General features: G+C 36.0%; 1 protein-coding gene and 1 non-coding gene across 4 annotated transcripts; one reads left to right on the top strand and one right to left on the bottom strand.

Moving 5' to 3' along the window:
• Positions 1–111, top strand: Gm24072. The gene has a single exon (XR_003956558.1). It is a non-coding gene; the product is annotated as a U6 spliceosomal RNA (small nuclear RNA).
• A 2,305-nt stretch (positions 112–2,416) lies between these two features.
• Positions 2,417–16,754, bottom strand: Klra3 (killer cell lectin-like receptor, subfamily A, member 3). Of its 3 annotated transcripts, none has more exons than NM_001289604.1 (8): positions 16,599–16,754; positions 14,816–14,945; positions 13,343–13,432; positions 12,263–12,481; positions 9,250–9,389; positions 6,191–6,294; positions 2,712–2,867; positions 2,417–2,633 (listed from the first exon to the last, which is right to left on the bottom strand). In NM_001289604.1, the coding sequence occupies exons 2-7, from the start codon at positions 14,925–14,927 to the stop codon at positions 2,732–2,734; spliced, it is 801 nt and encodes a 266-aa protein (NP_001276533.1). In that variant the 5' UTR covers positions 14,928–14,945; positions 16,599–16,754; the 3' UTR covers positions 2,417–2,633; positions 2,712–2,731. The 3 variants fall into 3 exon arrangements, with proteins under 3 accessions (NP_001276533.1, NP_001276534.1, NP_034778.2); NM_001289605.1 differs by having other exon boundaries at positions 14,816–14,979; NM_010648.3 differs by having other exon boundaries at positions 2,417–2,867.
• Positions 16,755–18,667: the final 1,913 nt, after the last annotated feature.

The raw sequence follows: 18,667 nt of genomic DNA on the forward strand, positions 1-18,667 counted from the left end.
TGTTTTAACAATTTCTGCAGCACATATATAAAATTGGAATGATACAGAAAAGATTAGCATGGCCCCTGTGCAAGGGGGGTCTATTTTTTTGTACTTCATTGTCTCACTTCTAAAGTTCATTTACAAAATATTAAGGTTTAAAAAACCCAACAAGGACGCCTTTCATCTCATCACTCAGGAGGCAGAAGCAAAGGAATCTGAGTCCCTCTCAGTCCTACAGAACGAGCTCCAGAGCAGCTAGGGTATCACAAAGAAAATCTGACTCAGAAAAAACAAACAAACAAACACATCCCAAACAAACAAAATCCACCACCCCAGAAAACATAAAAAAAATTCAGGACAAAAAGACCTTAAAATGACACCATCACTGAGTGTACCTGAACCTGAACATGGAGGAAACTCCCAGCATGGCAGTATCCAGTCAGTGGAGAGGTACATGGCTCCCAGATTAAAACAAGTTACTGCATCAATACTAACTGTCCTGAGTTTGATCATTTGGATACACTTGTATAATATAAATTATTGTCCCTTGTAGTGGCTATTCCTGGTTGTCAACTTGACAATATTTGGAATGAACTACAGTCCGGAATTGGAAGGCTCACCAGTGACCCTTATCTGGAGGCTTGGAGATCCTTATCTGGATCTTGGTTTGAAGATCTTGAGCCATAGTGGCTATGGATTCCAGAAGATTGAATCTCCAAGTTTAAGGAACACACCTTTAATCTGGGCTACGCCTTTCATCTGGGATTAAAGGTGTGGTGGAACACACCTTTAATCTGGGCTCCACCTTCTGCTGGAGACAATATAAGGACGTTGGAAGAAGGGAGTCTAGCTCTTGCTCCTGCTCCTTCGCCTGCTTGCTGCGTGAGACTGAGTAACTGCTAGATCCTTGGACTTCCATTCACAGCTGCGACTGAACAATTGTTGGGAATTGGGCTGCCGACTGTAAGTCATCAATAAATTCCTTTACTAACTAGAGACTATCCGTAAGTTCTGTGACTCTAGAGAACCCTGACTAATACATCCCTCGAATAAAATGAGGAACATGTGTGCCTCAATTTTGTTTGTTTGTTTTGGTTCTATGACCTAGGCTCTTGCTATATTCTTTTTTCAACAATTGTGTCTTGGCCTATTAATTGCCAGAATCACAGTGTAATCTACTACATTTAGCAAATTTCAAGTATTACCACCTTTTTTATAAGACCTAAAATTGTATATGAATTAAATTGGGAAGATAGGACAACATATGAGTTGGGTAAAAATAATCCACTTATCTTTGACCTACACTTGCAACTGTTCACCAAATTTGATATTATATTTTATGGACAAAGGAAACATTTATAGCATTGAGAAAAAGTTACACATGAAACAAAAATAAAACAAATTTGTAATCAGCTAATGAGAAATCAAAGACATTTCTTCTCTTAATTGTACTTTCTTTCTTTCTTTTTCTCTTTTTTTATTACGTATTTTCTTCAATTACATTTCCAATGCTATCCCAAAAGCCCCCCCCCACTCCCCTACCCACCCATTCCCATTTTTTGGCCCTGGCATTCCCCTGTACTGGGGCATATAACATTTGCCTGACCAATGGGCCTCTCTTTCCAGTGATGGCCGACTAGGTCATCTTTTGATACATATGCAGCTAGAGTCAAGAGATCTGGGGTACTGGTTAGTTCATAATGTTGTTCCTCCGATAGGGTTGCAGATCTCTTTAGCTCCTTGGATACTTTCTCTAGCTCCTCCATTGGGGGCCCTGTGATCCATCCAATAGTTGACTGTGAGCATCCACTTCTGTGTTTGCTAGGCCCCGACCTAATCTCACAAGGGACAGCTATATCACTGTCCATGTAACAAAGGCTTGCTAGTGTATGCAATAGTGTCATCGCTTGGAGGCTAATTATGAGATGGATCCCTGGATATGGCAGTCTCTAGATGGACCATCCTTTTCTCTCAGCTCCAAACTTTGTCTCTGTAACTCCTTCCATGGGTGATTGTTTCCAATTCTAAGAATGAGCAAAGTGTCCACACTTTGGTCTTCGTTCTTCTTCAGTTTCATATGTTTTTCATATTATAACTTATATCTCGCTATACTAAGTTTCTGAGTTAATATCCACTTATCAGTGAGTACATTTCATTTGAGTTTTTTTGTGATTGGGTTACCTCACTCAGGATGATGCCCTCCAGGCCCAACCAAGACAGTTTGTCTTGCCTGGCAGTGGTGGCACAGGCCTTCTATCCCAGCACTTGGGAGGCAAAGACAGGCAGATTTAAGAGTTTGAGGCCAGCCTGGTCTTCAAAGAGATTTCTAGGACAGTCAGGGCTACATATAGCAACCCTGTCTCAGACAAACAAACAAGCAAATAAACAAACAAACAAAAACAATTTGTCATAACATTAATGGAAATTCAGGCTGTTATTTTAGGGAGGACTCTTTATTCAGTTTTATGGGAGTTTAAGAAATCAGAAAGAACACAATTCTGAAGGCTTTAGGGCAAAGCGTGCCCATTCACCCGAGTAGATGCGTCCTCTCTCCAACAGGATAAAAAATGACCTCTGTTCTGTCAAGATAGATAGGAGAGTACAGTCCCAATGTTCTTGCAGCTTTGTTTCTCTTCACAGGAGACTATGTTCTGTAATCAAAATACTTGTTTGTTGGAGTCATGAATTATTACAAGAAACGAATAAGGATCAACTCATTCCATTTTTACCTTTAACTCTAGTTGGAAAATTAATCAGGGAATTTATCCAGTTTCTTCCCACAAATACAGTAGTAGGGAATATTACAGTCAATATCTTCTATTCTTGCTTTAGATAAAAATACACATCCTCTAGACTTAAAGTTCATTTTCCTTATTTTCATGTCACTGAAGAGCAAAGACAAGAGTGGGCAACGAGTAAATTTTGAACATTCAATGAAAAAAATCATGATTTTAAAAATTCTATTGGCCAAAGTATACAGAATATATAGCCTAAGTTTAGCCTAAGTTCATCATGAAAATATTTTCTTCTAAGTTCATTATAAAGAAATGGTCTCTTATCACACCAAAATTCTACATCACATTTCACACTCACAAGTGTTTAATCAGTGGTTAAATCTGATTTTCAATATTTTCAAAGAATTATTTTACCAATTTTGCTTTCCCATTTATATTTTGTCAATAAGAATTCTAGGACAATAGTAAAGCAGATGTGTTTGGCATACAAAACAAGGTTTTATAGGTTTGTGTTTTAAGGAGAAAGGGCATATTTGAAATATAGTCACAGAGGAGTGCTTGTAACTAATATTTTTGCATTGTTTCCCTTTATTCCTAAGCACCCCATAGCTAACGGGTCTTCACAGACACATAGTAATCTACTGAATTCCCTGTCTGCAACAGAACTCTAATTTCTGCAGGATGATATTTTAGGGACCATAACTATATTTCTGTTAAAAAAAAGTCAGCTAAATAAAAAAAGTAAATTATAACACAGACAAATTACCACAAAAACAGGAGCACTGTGCATTCTGGGACACATGGGCTACATAGCAAAATGAAGTAAAAAGGTAATTATTTAATAATTATTAATGAAGATTATCTTGTATAAATCAACAGAAATGAGATTTCTCCTCAAGTTGAGGTGTTAGGAGGAATTGGACAAATCTCAGATGGTCAGGGAAGTACTGTTGCTAGTTTCTCCCAAAAAGCAGAACTGACTAAGGAATGTATTCAAAACGAAGATCCTCAATAATAAATCCAGCCAGGCATTGTGGGACACAATCCATCATCCCAGTTGTGAGGAGATGACGGTAGATGGATCACAGTTCAAGGTTAACTTTCAATACAGAGGTAGTTTGAGGCTATCCTGGGTTAATGAGACTCTGTCACATGAAACAAAGAGTGTGAAATCCACTGAAACCACATGGAACTGCCAAAGGATGAGTCTTTAGCAAAATAAAACATTTTGGAATTTTGGATTTAGGATGAAGAAAAATAGAATATTCATATTCATCAAATTTAGGAATGGTGAAAAAAAGAAATAATCAGATAAAATGAAAAATATATGTTTTGGATTCTGAGTGTTCAAAGACAAAGGAAGATTGTGAACTGGAAAATAGGTAATGGGAAAGAAGAAAAGATGTGTAAACTTAAACCAAGTGTGTATATAGGCTTTAAGGAAAACCACTACTTAGTAAGCTTATAGTTGACCAACACCAAACAGACTCCATATTTCTTTGGTGGTTTAGAGTCTGGTGTGTGTGTGTGTGTGTGTGTGTGTGTGTGTGTGTGTGTGTGTGTGTGTAATTTTTTGCGTGTATGCTTGTTTGTTTTGGAGGGGTAAATTTTGTCTTATTGTGATTTTGATTTGTGTTTTAACTTGCTTGATTTTATTTTACTTTTGTTGTTGTTTTTTTTTTTCAGAGATAGAAATAACATGATGTTGAGTCTGTAGTAAGGTAGGGAGCAATAAGGCATATTCAGTATGAAGGGAAATAGATCAAAATATAAAATGTAACTATAAAAGTTACATTTTCTATAAAATGTAACTATAAAAGTTACATTTTCTATAAAAATGTAACTATAAAAGTTACATTTTCTATAAAAATGTAACTAATATGAGAATTAAAATTTAGAAAATCATTACAATTACAGAAGATATTAGTTTTTAAAGAGAAACCAAAGTACAAGGCAAAGGATACCTACAGAGAAATTACTGCCTGGTCAGGCAGATGACAGAGTTCTCCCAAACAGCACAGGCTATTGCTCCTGCCCTTGGGTTTCATAACTATGTGATAAGGCCTAGTTTCTGAAGATACTCCTCATTTTGACATCAGGACCCAAGAATTCAATTTCAAACCAATATGGAAATACCTTCCCCTAGGAAGGCTTTCAAGGGGTTAGTAAGTTATCTAAAGATATTAGGGGAGAAAAGGTATGAGTAGTCCTATCCTGCACTGGACCTTGTATGCTACAATGGTGACCTGCTAGATAAGACATGTTATAGGATCAATAAATGTATTCTTATTGGAAATGAGGCCATTACCATGGGAGGCAAGCATGCTTGGTATTGTAATCTAAATCAGAAATCCAATATTGGGAAGGTCCAATGCCCCACGTTCAAACTTGCTATAATCTCTCTGCTAAGTGAGCAGTGGTTAACATTTACACCTATAGCCTAGACTTGTGATGCTCTCAACCTTCATCACAGAAGCTTCTTTATTCGGTGAGGCAGAGTACATGCAGTGTGTCAGAATTGGCCAAACTGCTTTGGAGAAGTGTTTATGGGCTGAGCCCTAAAGGAGACATCTATATCAACGTCTTCCTTTCCATGCCACCAGCAAGTCTCAGGGAATAGCAGGGAAGAGAAAATAAAAAAGGTAGCACCAGAGAAGAAGGAAGGCTTTGTTAAATTCTGCCTTCTAGACTTCTAGACAAGACGAATTTTTTTTAGAGTTTAGTTCATTTTAGAAACCATTATTAGGTGACAGCTGCTGAAAAAGTGAGATTCACTTCTTTATTGAGTGTGTGGCTATTGTTGGATTTTCTGATTCCAGTGCATGGCCTACAACCATGCACCTGTGGACTGTTAATTAGTAAGGTAAGAAGTTATCATGGGACATGATAGAAATTTGAGTAGCAGTAGGGGCAGATAGGTTCATATATCATTTGATGTATATATGGTACTAAAGAAAAAGTCATATTATTAAGAAAGTTAATCAGTAAACAGATTTCTACCAGAATGTAGATAAAAAATAAACTTGAGATTCACACAACACACCTTTAAATGGAAGGAAAGCATTCATATGTATGAATATATAAACATGTACTTATATTTATAAATAACTGTAAATAATATAAGCTAACAACAATAAAAATGTTAAATGAATATCTGTTATACTCAGACTAATTGTATCTGTCATGAGCATTCCCTCACATTACACCATCTTAAGTTGTTGACGGTCTAGTGCCCTTCCCATGTTAGAACACACCATCCATAGATGTATGCAATACTAAGGCACTTTTGGTCAACTCCTCAACTATATATCTTCCTTTTGTAACACTTGATCAGGAACTGCCTTATACAACTTGTCCTTACTTCTGAGCTCCATAGAAAATGAGGAAAACCATGAGAAATGGAGAAAAGCCTTTGCAGACGACCCTCTCAATCCCCAAGGGAGGGTTAGAGTATGAAGTGATCAAAAACTCACAGTTTAGATGGGCCATTGTCAATCCATGCCCATTCCTTTTTTTTCTTATCATAAGACAATCCAATCCAGTAATTCTCTGGAATAACATGGCGTTGAAGGAATTTCTGTATAGGAAACAATGTTGCTTATCATGAAATTTCTCTATGTTGGATGAGAGAACAAGTAGGAAGAGTTCCTACCACCCGTATCTCACTCTCTGCTGTCCTATCCTCCCACCACTCAGTCTCATCATATTCATTTTCTAAATTGACTTCCTATTTATATCAAATTGAGGTCAGTTCAATAAACTATTTAAAATAAAAACTTCAAGTGTCCTCGGTTCATGATTTGATTTGGGACTGTGTTTATTACTGAGTCTCAGAATTTAAACAAGGTTGCTCTTGAACTCAAAATATTCCTACTTAAGGCTGGAATTTTTTAGATTTATCATTTTTTGACTGATACATAGATTCCTTCTATTGCATCTAAAATGTGTGAGCTAAGCAGAGAATTCTCAACAGAGAATTATTGAATTCCCAAGAAGCACATTAACAAACATTCAAAGTTCTTAGCCACTAGGGAAATGCTAGTCAAAACAAACCTGAGATCCTGTCTTACCCCAATAGGAATGGCTAAGTTAAAAAAGTTAATGATAGCACATGCTGACAAGGATATGAAGAAAGGGGAACACTACTACAGTGATGATGGGGGGACCACTTGTAGAAATCAATTTGGTGGTTTCTTAGGATACTGGCAATAGTTCTATCTCAAGAAACAGTTATACTACTCCAGGGCACATACTCAAAGATTCTCCACCATCCCAAAAAGACTCATTGTCAGATATGTTCATTGCAGTTTTATTCATAACACCCAGAAATTGGAAACTTCTTAGACGTCCCTTCACTGAAAAATGGATAAAGAAAATGTGCTACATCTATGCAATGGAGTACTCTGTAGCTATGAAAAAAATCATCATGAATTTTGAAGGCAAATTGATGGAACTTAAGAATATCATCCTAAATGAGGTAACCAAATCCTAAAATGACATTCATAGTATGTCTTCACTTATCAGTTGATACTATACATAAAATGCAAGTTTACATGATACCCTCCACAGAACCCAGTGGCTGGAAAAAAGAATGCCAGAAGTAAGAATACTGGAGTCTCAATTGGAATCGGGAATAGAATAATCATAGAAGGTAGATGGAGGGAGGGAACTGAGTGAAAAATTAGATCAAGGGATCAATTAGGGTTCAGAAACTGTTGTGCTTCAGGGACAGATGATGGCCTGATGGGAATGAGAATGAATGGAAATATGAAAATGATAGGGGGTGGATGGGGACATCTCCCAGAAAAGATGGATATCAGTGATAGGGAAAGTACACAAGAGTCAATGGGGGTGTCCTTAGCTGATTCTCTATATAACCTGGGTAGGCTGCCTCCAGTGGCCAATAAAGAATTCCTGAGGAGTGACAGGGAAACAACATACCCACAAAACTTCCTTCCTAAACTTACCCCTTCTACAAGAAATACAGGGATTGGGATTGGATGCAAGTCTAAGGGAATAAAAAACCAATAACCAGCTTAACTTGACTCACATCCCATGGAGAATCATCAATCCCTGACCTAACTAATGATACACAGCTATGCTTGCAAACAGGAATATAGCATTGCTGTCTTCTGTGAAGCTTTGTTCACAATCTGAGTCGTACATACACAAACAACCATAGCCAAACAGTGAATGGAGCTTGAGGACTCTTAGGAGAGAACAAGTGGAAGGATTGTAGGCTCTGAATGGAATAGGATCTACATAGTAAGACCAAGAGTATCAACTAACCAAGACCCTTGGGGTTCTCAGAAATGGAACCACAAAAAAGAACATACATGGAGTTAGAAGTCACCCTACCTGCATGTGTGCAGTTTGGCCTTCAGTGTAAGTTCTGAACAAGTGGAGTAGGCACTATCCCAAAGAGTGTTGCCTGTACATGGGTTAAGTTCTTGTAACTGGGGTGTCTTGTCTAGCTTCAGTGGGAGCACATTCACCTAACCTCATGGAAATATATTGTCCTTGGTTGTGGGGATACCTAGGGGCCCCCATCAAATCAGAGGAGAAAGGTGGTTAGGGATGGATTATGGATCAGGATTTAAAATGAATAAATAAACTACTACTATACTACTAGTACTACTACTACTACTACTACTACTACTACTACTCTACTACTACTGCTACTACTCATCTACTACTACTACTAAGGCTGCTGCTAATAATAATAATAAATTTTAAAAATTGGTTATGTTTCCTATATCAAAAGGAAAATTACACTAATTTTGACATCAATATCCATTTAGAATGTCATTTAAACATCATTAACTTGATGTATAAATATCATACCATATTATAAATGACAAAATTTTCAAAGTGATCCTGCAATTATTTTTCTAGAAAAATCTAGTCTTCATATTTGAAAAGATTTCATAAGTAATAATTTAAAGAGGGAATGACAGAATCATGGAAACTTTATTTTATTTTAAATAGTCATTTCTAAAATGAATATCTATTTTACAGGACATAAAAATAATATTCAGTAAGTATTGTGAACAGTTTCAGTGGAAATCACTATGGAGTTAACTGGTCAACCATTTAATTCTACATTTCCCATATCATCTCATTTTGCAGACAGGACCAGAGCACAACTGCTTTCCCTGTTGTCATCTGATTACTTATCTCAGGCAGCCTCATTTCTAGGTTCCAAAGAGCAAATCCTAAAAACAGGAGTTTACTTGGCACTATTTGGAGATAAATGACTGTCAGTAACTGGATATGCTATACCAAAATATTAAACTTCATCTGGGAAAGAAATGCTTTCTGAAGGATTCTCTTGTACACTCCTGAGAAAGGGAGGAGACTGAAAGATACAAATGTCTTTGTAGTAATGATTCTGCACTTAATAGACTTGTGTCCCACAGTTCACATTACAGGAAAAATCATTTACAAATGAAAAAAATGTATCTGGTACCTCATTATTCAGGGTTAGTGACAGAATCTAAGAAAATAAGGGTCAAGTAAGCCTCCACAGTACCAGTTCATCTTCATCTTCTATCTTCAGAATGGGAACGCTATAATGCTGGCAGTTCGCTTTACATCCACTCCATGTCGTTTTGTTCATGATGAAATAATAACATTTAGTACTATAGCAGAACCAGTATTTAACACCTCTGCCTAAAACAGAGAAGGCAAATGGTTAACCTTTCTATTTTCTGGTATTGTGTTATCATCAGAATATATTTGTTAGCCTGTGCTTTTTTTTAAAAAGGCAGTAAAATTTCAGTTATCAGAAAGTGAAATTCTATAATGCCCAAACCCCCTGTACATCCATGATCTATGCAACATTGTTCATACAACTACAGATCTAGAAATATTTCCCATGTCAATCATGGATGAATCAATAGAGAAAATGATGCACATACACACAAAAAAATGTTGTTTATCCTTTAATGGAAAATGAATCAGCTTGACAGGATGATTTATGCCTATGACATGAGAACTCCAAAGAGGAAGACAGGAAGATCACTAACAGTTTGAGGCATTCCTTTCTTAAATAATGACTTTCATGTCAGTCTTCTCTACATTGTGTGTTCCAAGTCATCCTGGGCTAGAGAATAACATGTCTCACAACAAACCCAAAAGCAAGATGCTGACCTATGTGACAAAAATCACTTGAGGATGGTTTGGAAAGTGAAACACACCAGCCATAGGACCACACAAAATGATTCTATGAAGATCAGGTTTTTTAAAAAAGCCTAGTTCTATGGAGCAGAGGCTTGTGAGATACCAGGGGCCAGAGGCAGACAATGAGCAATTGCTACTCAGAGGCAGTTAAACTGCTGACAGAATTCTAGATATGCAGTAATGCATTGTGCCCAAACTTGTCTATACACTTGTATGCACTTAGCATTGTGCCAAGATCTGTGATAAATGATATTACCTTAACAGAAATAAGAGACATCAAATGCCGGGTGGGGTGGCAAATGCCTTTATTCTAAGCCCTTTGGAGGCACAGGCAGGCAGATTTCTGAGTTCAGGGCCAGCCTGGTCGAGAAAGTGAGTTCCAGTACAGCTAAGGCTACACAGAGAAATCCTGTCACAAAAAACCAAAGAGAGACAGAGAGAGAGAGATAGAAAGAGAGAGAGAGAGACAGAGAGAGAGAGAGAGAGAGAGAGAGAGAGAGAGAGAGAGAGAGAGAGAGAGAGAGAGAGAGAGAGAGAGAGAGGACAAGAGAGGTTTTGGTGTTGAAAATCTGTTCTCCTGATTATGTTGATTCCATCAGTGTTGTGCCCACATGCCCAAATGTTTAAAGTTGAATACATTAAAATGTGTGCAGTTTGTTTTGCAAGATCCTCTCAATATTGCCCATGCTCTATTAGGTAAGTTTATTTCCAACCAATACTTTTCTGTGAAGAGGTACCAATGTGTAACTCAGGCTGGACTTGAAATTTCTGGGATGACCTTATATTACTTAAGTTATAATCCTCCTCCCTCAACCTCAGAATCATAGGGATTACAACATTATGCTGTCCTAGACAGCTAATTAAGTTATTTTAAAGTAATGGCACAACGTCTCTTCTATAGTTTGGAATACTACAAAGATTGTTTTGGAGCTTTTTTCTTTGTTTGTTTCCTGTCACAAATTGTAATTTATTCATTTTTACATCTTTTTATTAGATATTTTCTTCATTTACATTTCAAATGTTATCCCCCAAAGTCCCTTATACCCTTCCCCCTCCCTGCTTCCCAACTCACACACTGCTTCCTGGCCCTGGCATTCCCCTGTTTTGGGGCATATGATCTTCGCAAGATCAAGGGCCTCTCCTCCCATAGATGGCCAACTAGGCCATCCTCTTCTACATATGCAGCTAGAGACACAGTTTTGTGGGGTACTGTCTAGTTCATATTGTTGATCCTCCTATAGGGTTGCTGACTCCTTTTCCTCCTTGGTTGCTTTCTCTAGCTCCTTCATTAGGGGAACTGTGTTCCATCCAATAAATGTCTATGAGCATCCACTTCTGTATTTGCCAGGCACTGGCATAGCCTCACAAGAGAGAGCTATATCAGGGTCCTGTTAGCAAAATCTTGCTGGCATATGCAATATTGTCTGGGTTTGGTAGTTGTATATGGAATGGATCCCCAGGTGGGGCAGTCTATGGATGGTCCTTTCTACTGTCTCAGCTGTGAACTTTTTCTCTGTAACTCCTTCCATGGGTATTTTGGTCCCCATTCTAAGAAGGAACGAAATATCCACATTTTGGTCTTCCTTCTTCTTGTATAATGTAACAGTTTTAAATCAATTAATCCGGAAATAATGAGAATCATTCCATTCTATTGCTACAGAGTGGTGAGATTGTATATAAGAGCTCTTTGTTACAAATCTTGAAAAAATAGTTGGTGATGATTTATAAACTGTGTCAGTAAAAATGAAAAATCACATGAAAGTTTAAGACAGGTTCCCTGTGACTCTTGATCTTTTCATTTTCCCAGCCTCATTCACTGTGACACTGACAGAGTTGCAACATTTACACACAATGGTGAAACTCCCTTGTCTGTTACAGGGAGGGTCCCTTTTTACAAACAATCCAGCTCTTTCAAAATAATGTCAAATAGAAAACACACTTACACAAACAAAAAATGCTTCTTTTAACTGCATCCATCTAAATGCTCTAAGTCGACATTAGCATAAAAAGTTTATAAGTACACTCTTACTAAAAACTTCCATGTTCTGTCAGCAATAAAGTTGAAGACTCAGATTATCCTGTAGACCAAAACAATCAAAATTCTCAAGGGTACTGATTTGTAATTCTGTCCCTAGCAGGCAGTAGGAGTGCCAAAGAGAACTTTCCTTCTAGAAATTATAAGATTCTCCTAATGCAAATATCGATTTCTGAGTTTTCATGTCACTACATGAAGTAAGGAACCCCAAAATGATTAACCGAAAGATCACAAACATCTTAAGCTGCTGGATGTTCTTCAAAGCTTCAGAGAAGAAATAATAGATAATAATGCAATTCTGTACTCATGGTATTCCTCTGCTACATACCTGTGTCCCGTGAGGAATCTAAAACAGTCTTTGTTTTACTGTCCCATCTGTCCTGTTCTCTTTTGATATATTCCAGAGTTTCATTGCTTGGCCTACAATCTATAGACTTATTTGTCAACATTTCTTCCTTTAAGTTGAAAGCCCTTTGCATGTTGCTGCAGTTATGGTGGTGGTTTAGAGTTTCATTGATTTCTTGTTTGTGTTGATTATACTGAAAAACTAAATTAATCACAGATATAAAATCTGAATGCTTATAAAAAATACACATCAAAATTTAAGTTAGAGAAAAGGCTTCAGGTGGAGAGCTGACACATATCATTACTTTCATTGGTATTTTAACATTTATAAATTAGCACTTCAATTAACTCACTATAGAAACAGATACTTCAATTTTTCTCTAAGTTAAGTTTACTGTAAAATAAATGAGAAAGTTGGAATAAAATTATGGTGGAAGTAACTTCCATTCACTTCAACTTTACAGCACAAATTTACAGATAAATACCTAAGTAAAATATTCAGTGAATACTTAACACACTATTAAAATATGACCTAAAAACACGTTAAGAAATCTTACAATTCTTCTTGGAGCATATGGAGTATAATATATATCACATGCATTGTTATGTTTCAGCACAGCCTGAAAGTGATTCCCTGTGTTAATATAGAGAAATCCAATTAAGTTTAAGTTTAATGTCTCTGTACAGATGACCTCAGTACATATTGAAGAAATATATATATTAAAAAAAGGAAGTCATCAATTCTTTGCACAGGGGTTTCTCACAAAATGTTTACAGTAGATGCACAATCACCTGAGCTCAAAAAATAGACTAACACCCAGTCCTCAGAAGGAACATGACCAAACGTGACAGAACAGGGAAACTCTTAACAGCCCCAGAGCCAACTGATTACGTATGTTAGAGAACAAAACACTCCACTTTGTGTGTAAAAAACATTATAACACCAAAGATTTTTGACTCATCCCCTGATTTTAGGCAGAACCATGGACAGTGTGTATAACTGCATAGTTCATGTCTAAAGCTGTAGGCAGAAGGAAAAGCAACATATCTTTCAATTACTCACTCTTTACTGCCAACACTGCAACTGTTACAAGAAGAAGGAAACAGAGGATTCCAAGAGCTTTCACAATGAGTTGCCAGGGTGCTGAACACTCTTAAATAAAATAAAAAAAGAGCACATCTCAGTACTAATTATAATATTTTGTAGCATGGAAACAAGGGGAAATTTTGCACAAGTGAATGATACAAACAGACTGAAAATATGCTCTCAATATTTTAGATTTCTACCTAAAATGCACCCATTGTAGAAATCCTATGTGTCTGAATTTCCACAAAATTTTGAACTTATTTCAGGCTTGACCTTGTATTGTGAATCCTCTGGACTCATCCTAGAATAAGCTGGATGGCAGGCATGTATCCTTACCCAGTTCTACATAAATAAAGGAACATTCCATAGGAGGCACGAAGGCATAGATAAAATTTAAGTACAAGATGCCAAACTGGAGTAGGCAGTCCACAAAGAACAATAACTGAGGATGGGGAGGAAGAAAGAGGGATGGATGTTCTTGAGAAGTGGTAGGGAACCACAGCTGCTCTGGACCTGGATACATCCTGATCCTTGAAAGGGCCTATAAGTCAACTATCTCTGCCCATTTATGTGTGTTTTTGCTCTCTGTAATAGTAATATTTTGTTTTATGTAAGGCTTTTGAAATCTGAAGCTCCTGCATTTTTTACCACTACATCAAAGAAGTAAAAGATGTCAGCTTGGAGCACACATGATATAGTGTAAAATGAGTAAAAAAAAAAAATTTAAAAAGTGAGATTTCTGCTTTTCCTTGAAAAATGTTATTTTCTTCGACATTTTCATGAACTATCACTGGGGTTTACTCATTTCCATCCCCACAATCTTGCCATCTCCTCTTTTTTCATCCGAAACTATTTCTAGTAGGAGATTTCTTGTTTTGGTAGACAACTGTTGTTGCCTGTTGCATTAGATACTGGGGATATTTTAACAAGTTCCTTTGAGAGGGGAAAAATTGCAAAAGTTTTCTTGCCTTAGGAATTTGTTTTTGTAGAACATTTGGTGTACTCCCAATCTCTAGTTTTTCTGTTAGATTTAAATTTTTCAAAATTTTTCTTGACTACTATAAATAATAAAAAAACCTCCTAATGGTTTTTCATTTCTTCTTAATTCTCAAGAAATTTTTTTCTTACATATTTCCATTATTCTTCTCTATCCTTTTGATTTCTTTTGTAGCTGGCTAAAACTAAATGTAGAAGTGGGGCCATATATTATTCTTTCTTTTTAAAAATTTAAACATGATTGCTTTTTTATAAAACTTATATTTGAACAATTTTGTACATGACTACCATCCAACTAATACTCTTTTCTTCCCTCCCGTCCTTGTACATAACCAAGCCCTGATGAGATGGATCAATATAGTTTTAGCTAGAAACAAAAAATTTTTCTAATTTTTAAAAGTTTAAAATACATTTTAAAAAATACATGTGATATTAGATACTTTAAACACTTACTTCTGTTGCCAACTTCTCTGGGCCCTTGAGTCTCCTCATGCCTTACTAGTTTCTGCAACCCTGAAGACTTATGAAGTCTCACAGTTGAGTAAGTGACCTCTGGCTCACTCATCGTGGGAGTACAAGAAGTCTGTTCGTTGGTAAAATGGGGATTTCAATGAATTCTAAGAAAAATGTTAAAATGTTCACCTATGGGAACATAACTGGATATGATGATACAGAGAAATTAAAAAGGGTAGAGTCTGACTAACTCACTTAATAATCCAAACACCCTGACATGCACTGATCCCAATTTCCATCACAGATAAGAACTCATTGTAGATTTCTGTTAAGTTAGTTTATCTTTCTAATGGTAATAGCAATTATTTCTAAGAAATATGAAAAAGATTAAAACTTTACTAAATCACTCTACCATTGATACTGTCTGTTTGCTCAAAATATTCAGCACATAAAAACACTAAAAAAATCATTGAAATATGTTTAAACAATCATTTCAAATAAAGACTCGAAATTTTAGGAATAAATAAAAATGTTGTTTTAGAATTATTTATATATTTTGATAATACATGAATATTAATTTTTTCAGTCTTCTTATTTATGCATGACTCTCAAAGTTTCCCAAAGATTAATTGAAGATCAATACTGCAGGTGATCCAAGGCACATAAATATCTATTGGCTTGAAGTCCCAGTCAGCTGAGATGTCCAACCAGTTCAACCAGCCATATTCTACACATTCTTATCCATGGTTGGACCTGGTAAGTGAATTCAACCAGATAAGTTCCTAATGAGTGGGATAAAACAGACTCAGAAAGAAAAATGTGGTATAAACTAACTCATCTGAGACTCTTGGCTCAAAGTTGTCACAAATGTTTTGTAAATTTTAGTAACTGCAGCAAACAGAAATATCATAAATAGACATTGCCAGCTAGGTTGTGAGAGCTACAGAGAGAGGAATAGAGGATACCTAAATGTGAACTTTTAATCTCACATCATTCTATGTACATGCCATGTCACATATAATAAATACACACATGATGTTGCAAGAGGAGTTTATATGAAAATAAATTTTCCCTCAATGCAGTACACATTTGCTAATGCCCATGGATACCATGTGATAGTAGACATCAATTTATTTGTAAATAGTATTTATAACTGACAATACCTTTACATTAATAACTGAGCTGAGGGCCAGCAGATAACAAATACAAGATGCACATGTGAAAACATTCTTATCTAGTTTTTCAATTTATGAAGTTTTTAGAATTGATTCACAATTTGCTTTGACAAACCAAGAATCCTTCCATTACAGAATTATTTTTTCAAAATTCTTATTATTATTGCTCTTCTGCTGGGTGAACTGAGGTGCACATGTCCTGAAGACAATTTTACTAAGTGAATCCTCCCACTCCAGCTTCATGTGAAGTCCAGGGATCAAATAGGTGGTCAGTCATCCTTATGTAGCAAGTGCATTTACACATTGACCCGTTTTACCTGGATCCTATTATTACATCTTTCAGATGGATAATATATAAACATTTGATGCAGTTATAGAGTAATTAACTTCAGAGATCCCTCTACCTTAATTTCTTAGCTCACAAGTCACAGTATACTCCTAAGAAAACAATTAGTGCAGAATAGCAGTTGTCACATGCTGCCAGAGTTAATCTGATCTAACACAACCAAAAGTGCTTCCCCATCAATCCAGCTCTCAAATCACACCCCCTGAAATTCTCTTCAGTATATTTGATCATTTGGTAGGAACAAAAAGGGAGATACTTTTACCTGTGTCTCTACCGGAGTGATGCTGGTGGAGGGAAAATTTGTCTGAAACGTTGGCGTTTTCTGGTTTAGATCTCCTACGAGTTTCAAAATTGAAAGTCGGAACTAAATTTCCACCGGGTGATACTCAACCTCATGATTTTCTGCCCCTCCTCGTCACCAAAGCAAAAAGAGGAAATTGCTTATTGCAATCTGAAACAACATATAGTATTGGATGGACAAAACAAATGTGAATGATTTATATTTGAAGATAGAGAAGATGCACACTGCTGCAGAGAGGGGAAAACATTGTCTTTAGCAAAACAAATAGGAAAAAGAGGGACTGAAGTTCGTAGGCTAATTTTGTCATAGACTGTTTGAAATTTACTCTTATGTTACTATTTTTTTAGTTACTCCTTGATTTTGAATTATACTAATTGCAGCTAAGTATATATTAGGAATTATGCTTTTAAGCACTCACATTTCCACTGCTGAAATCTTCCTTTTTAATTTTCTAGATCTTCAATCATAAATAATATTTCCATTGAATATTAATGTCATTCTGTATGGAGTGTTTTTATACTGATGTTGTCATGGTGCTGAAAATCAAATCTAATACAATGAACATGCTCAGCAAATATTATTTCCCTGAGCTACAGACTCAGGACTTGGTTTTGTTTTGTTCTGGTGTTTTTTTTTTTTTTCGGTTTTGTTTTGTTTTGTTTGTTTGTTGTTGTTGTTTGAGATGTTTTATCTTACTATGTAGCATAGGCTGACATTACACTCACATTCCTCAGTTCTCACTCGTTTCTGTCCTAGAATTATAGCTGTACACCATGACACAAATGTATTCCAGGTTAACAAACAAATAACAAGCATTCAATATATATATATATATATATATATATATATATATATATATATATATATATATATATGTGTGTGTGTGTGTGTGTGTGTGTGTGTGTGTGTGTGTATGTATAAAGATTTTAAAGCCATACATAATTACTAATTTCTTATGTGCAGCATAAATTAATTAGCTAACCCACTACTAATGAATATCCTAGTTTTTGTTGTTGTTAGTTTAAAAACTATATGAGTTATTCTTAGATCAGACTAAGCAAGACATTTTATGCATGAATTTATCTGATTCAAGGTAATATACATTTAAAGAACTCTAATATAGGATATCAGGTAACATCTAGTTTATTTACATTCTTTTGGTAAATAGTGAAAATACAGTTGATTTTTTAGAGAGTACATGAGGTAATGTTTCTTCTATGAGTTTTGCTCATTGGTTTGTGATGAAAATTGTTGGAAAGAAGCTGTTTCAGCAAAGACAGAAAGAAAGTCCAGAGAAGAGAGGACTTTGTAGTTTTGAGGATCTAACAAGTAATTGTCTTACCAGATGCTAGGTTTAGCCCTATAATTAACTTGTGCCAGAACAAGCCTCCTGTCACTGGTAGATAAAAACTTCATAAAAATCTATGAACCTACCAGATCACTACATTCCACCAACATGAAGGCTACAAATGTCCTCAGATGTCCTGTAGAAAAGTTTATCCCATATTGCTGCAACCTCCTCTCTGATGTATCCACCAATGTATGCTGAAATTGGCTGGATTTGTTACTATCTGGGTACTTTAAAACTCCAAAACTTCATGAAACTGCTTCCACATTGGAACATGGAGACATGATCACTCAAAATTGTTCCAGAATATACTTTCATTCCGTATAAGGTGAAAGCTGATTTTTGCATCAATAGCCCTCCATTGAAAGCTCTTGCTATGCACATTACTAGTGAGGCTACACATGCTGAATACTTCAGACACTTCACTGGGATTGAGGATGCAGTTCAGTGTAGGGCCTTGCTTGACATATACAAAGCCTTAATGATATATAATACAATAATGATAATAATAATGATAATGATAATAATAATAAAATGACAATGATAGTAGCAAAAACAATGATAATAATAATTGAATAAAGAGAGGAGGTAAAGGACTATTTGATTTCAATAGTCTGTTGGCATGATAAAAATGTATAAGTCTCTCACTACACTGCACTTTCATTTGATTGTAGTTTTTTTG

Source organism: Mus musculus, chromosome 6, assembly GCF_000001635.26.
Source record: "Mus musculus strain C57BL/6J chromosome 6, GRCm38.p6 C57BL/6J".
In the NCBI taxonomy this organism is placed as follows: Eukaryota; Metazoa; Chordata; class Mammalia; order Rodentia; family Muridae; genus Mus; species Mus musculus.

What these genes read in the sequence shown, in the direction of transcription:
- Klra3 (NM_001289604.1), bottom strand. Translation starts at nt 14,927, where the DNA reads ATGAGTGAGCCAGAGGTCACTTACTCAACTGTGAGACTTCATAAGTCT. An exon ending in TAGAAGATGAAGATGAACTG is followed by an intron (nt 6,295 to 9,249) that starts GTACTGTGGAGG and finishes TTTCCTATACAG; the next exon opens with AAATTCCTTCAACGCCATGT. An exon ending in GACAATGGCCCATCTAAACT is followed by an intron (nt 2,868 to 6,190) that starts GTGAGTTTTTGA and finishes TTTGCTCTTCAG; the next exon opens with TGACATGAAAATAAGGAAAA.